At 38.9% G+C, this 9491-nt stretch overlaps 1 protein-coding gene across 1 annotated transcript; it reads right to left on the bottom strand.

Annotated features, from left to right (window-relative positions):
* Positions 1-4848: 4848 nt before the first annotated feature.
* LOC106780272 (P24 oleosin) lies at positions 4849-5914 on the bottom strand. The gene has a single exon (XM_014668543.2). It carries the CDS (start codon positions 5784-5786, stop codon positions 5142-5144), a length of 645 nt encoding a protein of 214 aa, XP_014524029.1. The 5' UTR covers positions 5787-5914; the 3' UTR covers positions 4849-5141.
* Between the last annotated feature and the right edge of the window lie 3577 nt (positions 5915-9491).

Raw genomic sequence — 9491 nt, 5'->3', positions numbered from 1 at the left:
TAAATTGCATGAGTGGTGGAAGGTTTCTTACAATTCAGTTTCTTGTTGAATTACTCCTAAGGGTTATATTGCTCAGGGATGATGGTATAAGTCTTGGTCGTCTTAATCTCTTGATCTTCACATCTTATTATCAGGAATGCTAGGAATTGTATGAACATGTAATTTGGGACAAGCTTATTCGTCGAGGGATCGAGTTTAGGTAATTTAGTGAGTGACGTTGGCATTAGTGGATAAAGAAGAATTCTTATATACATGAGAGGAAACTCGATGAAATCTAACCCCAACAACATATCCATCTCATATTAATCAACATTCGTTCATCTCTGTGCTCCTTTGCTATTGATCAATTGCATTAATATTTAATTTTGCTTTTTGCATCCAAACCCTATGATCTCTTTTTATTTTATTTAAGTTTTAATTAATCTTACTATCACACGACTGTTTAACGCCGAGAATCCTCTAGGATACGATACTTGGTCATACCATTTTATATTACTTGTGCGATTCGGTACACTTGCCGATTTTTTCCCAACAACGTTGTACGACCAAGTTACTGAAATCGAAAAATTAATGTGTTGAAGCCAAATTAGGCTGAGATTATGTAGCCGAATGAGGCTATGTTGAGGTCGAACAACCAAGCGGATGAGACCAAGCGATTGAGGTGTTGAAGCTAAATGAGATAGAGATGATGAAGCTGTGTTGAGATTGGACGACCAAGCGAATGAGACCGAACGACTGAGGTGTTAAAGCCAAATGAGGTTGGAATGATGAAGCTGAGTGAGACTATGTTGAGGCTAGACAAGTTGATGAGACCAAACGATCGAGGTATTGAAGTCAATTGAGGCTGAGATGTTAGGTCGATTGATATTAGTGGTAAAGGTCAAATGACCAACATGTTGAAGCGAAAAAAGGCTAATATGTTGAGGTTGACTAAGATTGTGTGGTATAGGTCGAATGGCCAACATGCTAAAGCCGAAAGAGGATACGATATTGAGGTTGATTAAGACCATGTGGTAGAGCTAGAACGACCAACATACTAAAGCCAAAAGCAGTTAAGATGTTGAAGTTAACTAAGATCATGCAGTAAAGGCTAAACAACCAACATGCTAAAGTTGAAAAAGGATAAGTTGTTGAGGTCAACTGTCTAGGACAAACAAATGAGGTTGAAGAGAGCCAATAGGTTGAGGCCGAAGGTCGTTGTGTAGTTGAGGTTGGATAAAGCCAAGATCTTGGGACTATAAGTGGCTATGCGAATGGGGCTTAACAAAGCCAATAGCTTGAGACTAAATGTGGCTATGCGGTTGAGGCTGAATAAAGCCAAGAACTTGAGGCTGAAAGTGATTGTACTTTGAGGCTGAAAAAAGCCAAGAGCTTGGGGTTGAATGACTGGGTGATTAACTTCTTTCACTATACCACTCATTTGGTTCTTTGTGGTTATAATAGGGGTAATAAGAGATGATCGGTCAACTCCATGATGGATGCCGAAATGTTTTGGGAAGGTAGGGGAAAGTCTTGCGACTGGTTTCTAACGTCGAGTAATGCCAATTTTTGCTTGTTGTCCAAATTCCAAGTTGTCTGGTTTTGATGTCGCCGAATATATGCTAGGTCGTCTTTTAGTCTGTCGGATTGTGCCAATTCCTGGATGGTTTGTCTTGTTCTGCTCCTTTTTTTTCCTTTATGTCTCTAATGTCTCTTATTCATCTAGAACAACTCAAATTATATCTATAGAAGGTACAAGAACTAAAAGGGCATAAATAGATTATAGACATCAATAAATTTAACTTCATGAACATCTAATAGTTTAGACTAAAACATTACAATGCACGAATAACAAGATAAAAGCTAGAAAATGTAAGTTATGCAAGAAAACTTAAAATAAATGTAAAATTTGCTTATTGAAAAAAGAAGTGTAAAGAAAACTCAACTTATATTTCAAAGCGAAGGAATGTCCATTGAACAAGTTCAAAGAAATGAAATTGGGTACAAGAAACTTTACTCAAGAACCTTCTTGACCACTTTGTGCTTTTGGAGGCAATTGTGCAACGACATATACTCGAAAAAAAAAACTTTCTTGATGCCACTTTGTGCTCACCGGTTAAGTAGAATCAATCCTAATGTGCTAAACTTGTTCAAACGCATGGACAAGAGACGACAACAACGAAAAGTCTCTATAATGTGCTCTACTCTTGATTATACTCTAAGAATGAAGAAGAATTAAAAAAAGAAAAGGTAAAGGAAAGTATTGCTCGTCGTCTTCCTTTCTATCTATAAAACCCATTTTTATTGAATAAATCCCTAATTTTGTTAGAAGAGGGGGAGAATTTTCGAAAGACCTAACCCTAGTTCTCAAGTTGCAACTTTGATACAAAAAATAGTTTCCGTCCAGTTGACGAGGTGCTTTCTAAGAGGGTGTTTTCTAATTTAGCTCGGTAATAAGTATTTGATATTAGTAATTTTTCATAGGACCATATGAACTTAAGGAGTTGAATCTATAATTTGAAGAAAAATAGAACTTCCCTTATATGTTTGGTTTCTTTTGGGAGAATGCGAGTTGCTCTGAGTAGCACTTCCTCCGTTTCCTTCTTGATAGAAATTTCTTCTCTTTCTTTTTCTTTCTCTTTTTTTTCAAGTTCTTTCTTTCTCTATTTTCTTTCTTATCCTTTCTTTCTTGTTGTTCCTTCTCTCCTTTTGTTCTTTTTCTCTCTTTTCTCTTAATTCCTCTTCTCTCTTTCTAATCTTTCGCTTGTTTGAGAGAAATTTCATAATCAAGTGTAGTGTTGACATAATTTCCTCAAAAGCGTTCAGACACGGTCGACCTATCAGGACATGATAAAAAGTGTTAGCTTCCACCAGTATGTACCTCACCTTCAACTGCCGCTCGATTTTCAGCACGTTATTAAATCCATATATCCTTTGGTATATACCCGCTCTCCCACAAACCTAACTATGTGCTTGTTGTAAGGGAAAATCAGGTTTTCAACTGAAAAGTTTTCTAATAAAGGATGTTAACAGAGTTGCTTGATCAATCAACACCTTGTGACATTGTAACGAGCTATCACAACCATTATGACCAAGGGGTCATCATGTCGGGATCGGGGGCGTTGAAATATTTATCCAAAAAGATAATAACTCGCATCGACCTTGGCCTCTTGTCCGCCTGGTGAACAATTTTCAAGTTCCTCATATGCCTTTTCTGTGTGGAGGAAGATTATCCTCAGCCTGCAAACCCTCCAAAGATTGTATTAATATGGCCTCACAGTGAATGCTCTCTGCTTCGACTTTTACTCTTGCTTCGACGTCGATTGTTGAACTAACGTGCATTTTGCTAGGGCAGACGACCAAACCTGCCTTTCTTGGGAGGACTTCTCTCCACCCACTCATCTTTCACGTATTTCCTCAAATGTCTTGCCCAAATCAACTCCTTTATTTTGTCTTGAAGCGTGATACATTCCTCAGTTGTGTGTCTCAGGTTTTAATGGTACCGATAATGCTTCCTACTGTCAACATTCCTTTGGGTTGGATTCTTACTCAGGTGAGGTAGGAGATTGACACTCAAAGCTTTTTCCAAAATCTTGGTCCTTGGAGCGTTCAGCGGTGTATACCAGTTAAACTTGGATCCCCTAGGAAGATCCCTAAGCTTTTGACCACCTCCTATATCTCCTTTGCCGAACAAATTCTTTCCTTCCCTTCGTTCCCTCCGCACGAATGAAGCAACTTCCTTGTCTTGCTACCCCTTACAGAAAGCGCGTATCTCCTTTATACGCATGAATTCAATTGCCCTCTTGCAACTCACCCATGATTTTTGACAGTCTGGCACACAAACTATCTACAAATGGCCGACCCTCAAGACTGTTGAGAAACTATTTAGTACAAATTCCTTGCTCACCTCCTTCACCTGTCGAACGGTCTTGTTGTAGCTGTCCATAAAATCTTTTACCTTGCTTAATGCTTATCAATGCAAGGTAAGATTTTGACCTCGGCTGGACGCATACTGTTGGCCAAACAAGTTTCGTATGGTGTTGAAGCAATTCAACTGTGTTTGGTGGTAATGTATTAAACCATGCAATGTCTCTCCTTTCAAAGAGAAAGAAAACATTCGACACTGTCGCTGGATGAGTAAAAAGCTATTGCATTTACAAAGGACCAAAGATGCTCGTCTCGTCCGGATAGGTTGATCTATCATATTTCTCAAACACGAGAGGCATCTTCTTTTCTGGCATTGGTGCCTCCATTACCGTAGTCATGAACGGGTGCAAACCCTCTACCGATTGGCTTGAACCGAACGTGTGGTCCTAGCTACAACACTGCTTCCTTCCTGCCTTGTTCTGCCTTGCTCTCCTGTTTGACCATTCTCTCACATAGGATCATGAGTAGGTGATATCGACTACCGGGCAAACTGTTCTCTTTGCCTAGTAGTATGCTTGGCTCTTAGCGCTGTTATTTTCGCATTATACCTCCTCCTCTACATTTCCAACATTTGTCTCTACATCTCCTGAACTAACTCTATTGGATTCGATTGTTCTGCCATACTTCTTGTGTTTGCCAGCCTGAAATAATGTGTGAAATAATGGCTCCAAAAAAAGTTCGGCCTGAAAATTCAGCCCAAAAAGTCATCAGTCTTATATTATGGTTGTTAGTTCAAGGTTGACCGGATGATAGTTGATATTTCTGCATCTCAAAGCTTGAGCTGAAAAGATGTTAGTGGCAAATCTGAAGGGTTTCTGGTTAAAGTGCCATGCTGTTAAGAAAACTTTCTAAGGTTAAATCTCTTGGTGCTTTGATTTTTATTATGCTAAAAAATTAACAAATCTGTTTAAAATTATGGTTGTTCTAGAAGAAAGAAAGTGATTACAAAAACGAAGGCAAAACAAATTTCACATTGAACTCAACAGTGAAAGTGAAGAACTACAGAACACATTTCCAGCATCCATATACAGCAGAGTGGTAACTAGTAGTACCCCTTTATATGGCATGAACCAAAGTACATCCCTCTACAAACCAAGCTAGACAACAAAAACTACAAACCAAGCCAGACAACAAAACACAGACCTACATACAATAACTAAAGACACAGCACTCACAAGTGCAAACCAAGAGGTACATTATTATTTCCCGACATAAACCGCATCATATCACAATACTCAGTCTGTTGCGGCTGTTGCTGTTACGGTTGTTCTCTTCATCTCCTTTGCATCTTTTGCTTCCTTCAGACTCTTTTCCTTTGCATCCTGAGCCTTGTTCTGTATATCCTGCCCAACTTCCTTTGTCTTCTGCCCCATTTCCTTTGTCTTCTGCCCCACGTATTCTGCAGCATCCGCCAGCTGATGCTTCGCCGCTACCGCCAGGTTCACCGGCACTGGCCCCTGGCTCTCCCGGATGTAATTCAAGATCCACGAGAACGACGACACAGCCGTCAGCTCAAAAGCTCCGGCCGTCAGAAACCCCGCCACTGCCAGCCCGATTACCACGGTAGCTGGAACCAGAACTGGGCTGAACAGAATGAAAAGCGGGATGGCCACTGCCAGCCCAGTTAGAGTTCCTGCCAGAGTAAGTCCGGCCAGAAGAAGGAGGAGGCCGCCGACCGGAAGGCCGACGACAACAGAGAGGATCTGGGTGGCGGAGGGAACTCTCTCGGCAGGGTAAGATCTAGTCTTACCTCCAGATTCATAAAACTGTGGGGGGAAAACAGCACGCTCATATCGAGGTGCAGGAACGACACCAGCTTCGTAGTGTTGGGTTGTGGTGTGCACCTGGACATGGTGGGGTGCTTGTGTGCGATCACTCATGATGGAAGTTGAAGTTTTGAGTAACAATGAAGAAGATGCAAAAGATCAGGAATAATAAGTCTTTCTAGAGAAAGATTAGGACTTGTGTATTCGCGTTACTGAGAGAGAGAGAGAGAGAGACAGTGTCAGAGGGTGGTCTTATAGTGAGAAGTGAGGGCTGCTTTTCTTGACACGTACATGATACATGGTGCGTAGAGGTTTTGCATGATCAACAGGTTTCATTCTGCCCTCCACTGTTTCATATATCAAAAAAAAGTTAAAGTCCAGCGCATAAATACTGACAAATAAATGAGAAGAATAATATTACTTTTCTTACAACTTATATAAGTATGAGAATTTAATTTTCATTTTAATATTTTAGTTTAATTTTATTTTCACCCTTAAATATAATTGGGATAATTTCTTTTCCATGTTTTAAATTTCAGTATACATTTTTGAAAGTGACGAATTTAATCTTTTATTTGGTTTTTAAAGTTCGAAAGTTTTTTTAATAATGTTTTTACAATCTTTTCTATAACTACTTGTGATAATTTATCCATTTTAAATATACATACCAATAAAACAGTAATACAAATGTCAAAAAATTATTAAAAAATATTTTTAACATGTCATGATTCTTAAAATTGTAAGAGTTTGGCTTCAGTTAATACGTTAAGTCATGATGATCATCAAACTTTTAGCCCATCTATAATATAATTTAATATGAAAATTGAGAAATATATTAAAAGATAACGTATAATTTAAAAAAAAATGCAATTAAACTTGAAACAGAGTAGGTTAGGGATAGAGTGAAAATTATATTGTAAGATGAAAAGAAGTGGTAAACAGCAATGCGTGGAGGTATATTTGGGGAAGGAGGAAATAGATTTTGTTACGCCACGAAGGTGTGGTGCAGAGAGTTGGTGTGTTGTGCGCGTTAGAGGCAAACAAGTGCGAAGTTTGGGGTTGGCTGTGGTTGTCTACTAGCATGCATGCAAGAATCCAATGTTGCCTTCCCTCGTAAACACTAGTACAGGGAAACGGGATCGGTTGTTTTTGTCTTTTTGTAGTGATTCTGTAATCGAAGTACATGTAGACGAGGCAAAAAGTGGTAGATTTTTTTTATCGATTCTGAACCGAAAAAAAAGATGTATGTTTTTGCTTCCGTTTAAATGCAACCGAGACAATAAAAAGTGTTTTTTTTTATTTTATTTTTTTGTCAAACTTATGACCTCAGTTTCTTTTTCATTTTTTAAATAATAGCTTATCTGCATTACTCCGGTCCCTTTGCACTGGCTCCCTATTTGTTAGCGATTAACAATAATTTCATATACTTTTAAATTAATTCAAATATTATTTAACATATCTCTGATGGTAGAAAATATTCTATTCAACTTTCCAATAATATTATTGTGAAATATAAATATTGACAACTCTAGAGATTATCACTTGTATTGTCATTAAGTATAAAATTTCATATTTCAACTTAGAATATATATATATATATATATATATATATACAATAGGGAGGTCGAATGGAGTGGCCGCGGTTGGGTACACACGTAGAGTGATCGGGCACTCAGGTGGAGTGATCGGGCACTCAGGTGGTATGATCGGGCATACATGTGTAGTGATCGGGCACACATGTGTAGTGATCGAACACACATGTGGAGTGATCGGGCACACATGTGGAGTGATCGGGATTCAATGAAAGAAAAGAAAAGATAAGTGGAGGCAAGTGTGAAAGTTTCGGCGAGATACGGGGGCACGTTAACGGCAGTTACACCTGGTGGGCGAATCTTGTGGGATTATGGGCCACTACACATAGACGGTTATAGCCCATAACCCAGATTCAATGTCTATAAATATGGGGGTAAGCAGCCAGGTAATGGTATTGGATTTTTACTCATTTACTTTATAATCACTGCGACCCTGCTGACTTGAGCGTTGGAGTGCTAACTTGCAGGTCGCAGTCGTTCAGGTAAAGAGTGAAAGTCTTCGAAAACACTATCGTAAGGTGATTTGGTTCACGCCATCGGCCCTTCAGGAAGCAAAATATTGTCTTGGGTCTCCCATCCAAAACATTTTGGCGCCCACTGTGGGGCCCGAGATTCTTATTGCAACCTAAATACGACCACGATGGCATGAGAAGTTCCTTTGTAGCTGTTGCAAGACTTGCAACGACATATGCAAGAAATGCGAGCAGAGATGGCAGCACTTAGGGCGGAGCAGGCGAATAGGGTAGGAGGCCACTCCGACCAATCGGTAAATGTCGAGACTGTTAACTCGGATAGTGGAGAGCAACAGCCTACCCAGGGCGAGAGAAGGCAGGAGAATCACAGTGCTGGACCAAGTGCGGGAGTAGGAGGAATAAACGGTCAAGGAGTAGGCAGAGGCGAAGGAAGACGGGGAAGTAGGGGCGGGAGTAGGGGAGGAGGCCGAGGGGGTGGAAGAGGTAACTGTAAGACCCTAAAAATTGTAGAGCTTAATTATAAAACTGTATCTTGGTCTACCTTTAAGATTAGTGGAAATTCATGTCTGTAGCCCATTAGTGATAGCTCCTTGTGGAGTTAATGATTTTTTTTTTGTGCTCTAATTTTGCTGAATAAATAAATAAATTATTTGTTTTATTAATTTACTGTTTAATGTATATAGTGTGGCCTGTATTTTCATATATGTTTTGTTTGTTTGGCTGTTATATTTTAAATATTTATTGTGGGGTCACTTAGCTTATATTAAAATTTGGGTAACAACATATATAAAATATCTAAGGTGAGTTTTGGAACCACTTTCCCGAAAAGAAAGGCAACAGATAGGGGTTAGTGGATTGGGTGGTTTATTTAAGGGAGGGGCTCTGGAAAAATGAGGAGAAGGCAGAGTTTAACGGAAAGAGGATAAAGTAGTGTGTGCACTAGGAGATAGTAAAATCAAAAGAGTATTTTGGAGTTTTCTTGGAAGCAAGAACGTTAACGTGAAGGAGGTGAAAGTTTTGGATTCTCAATCTTGGGTCAAGAAAGAAAGCTAGGATTTATCTAAGGTAAGGGAAGCTAATTTCTTGATGTATTGATTGAACATGATGCATGTGATTATAGTATGATATTTTTGGGTTGTATGTAGTTGCACCAATGAGGTGGTAATGTTCATAATTGTGTTCTTTTGTGTTTCGTAATTATCTCTGTATTATGGTTCTATGGTCACTGGTTAATGTATCTTTAAAGCTGATATTATGGCATTGGGTCGTATGACGATTATAGGGGTTAGAAAGTTAGATGGTAGGAATAATAGGTATGTGATAGATACATTACTATAAGCCATGTAGTGTGAGGATTACTGGTATTTTGGCCACATGAAGGAAAGTTTTTGGGAGAAGGGGTAGTAGTATGTCAGACAAGGATACAGGAAATTTGAGTTTATATATATGTTATGACTAAAGTAAAAGATGGGTTTATGTTTTTGGTTGACGCGTGAATGAGGGTGTTGGGATTCCTGGAAGTTTAGTTTATACTGAGAGGTTTCTATACTTTTTAAATCAGTTAGTGTAGTTGTGAAGGACAACAACTAATGGGTAGATGTATTTGATGAAAACTGAAAACGATGCAGGATAAAACATGGTTGAGTTGATCTTTTAAATTAGAATGAGAGCAGTAGAAAACTCTTGTATGATAGTCGCGAGAACTATACTAACAGTAGGGAACAAGAAGAAAACAATATTTGGCAAGGAGAAGG

The sequence above is a fragment of the Vigna radiata genome, unplaced genomic scaffold (genome assembly GCF_000741045.1).
Source record: "Vigna radiata var. radiata cultivar VC1973A unplaced genomic scaffold, Vradiata_ver6 scaffold_171, whole genome shotgun sequence".
NCBI lineage: Eukaryota > Viridiplantae > Streptophyta > Magnoliopsida > Fabales > Fabaceae > Vigna > Vigna radiata.
This window is presented reverse-complemented; position numbering and strand designations above follow the sequence as displayed.

Excerpts from the sequence above, each read along its gene's own strand:
- LOC106780272 (XM_014668543.2), bottom strand. The coding sequence starts at position 5,786 with ATGAGTGATCGCACACAAGCACCCCACCATGTCCAGGTGCACACCACA.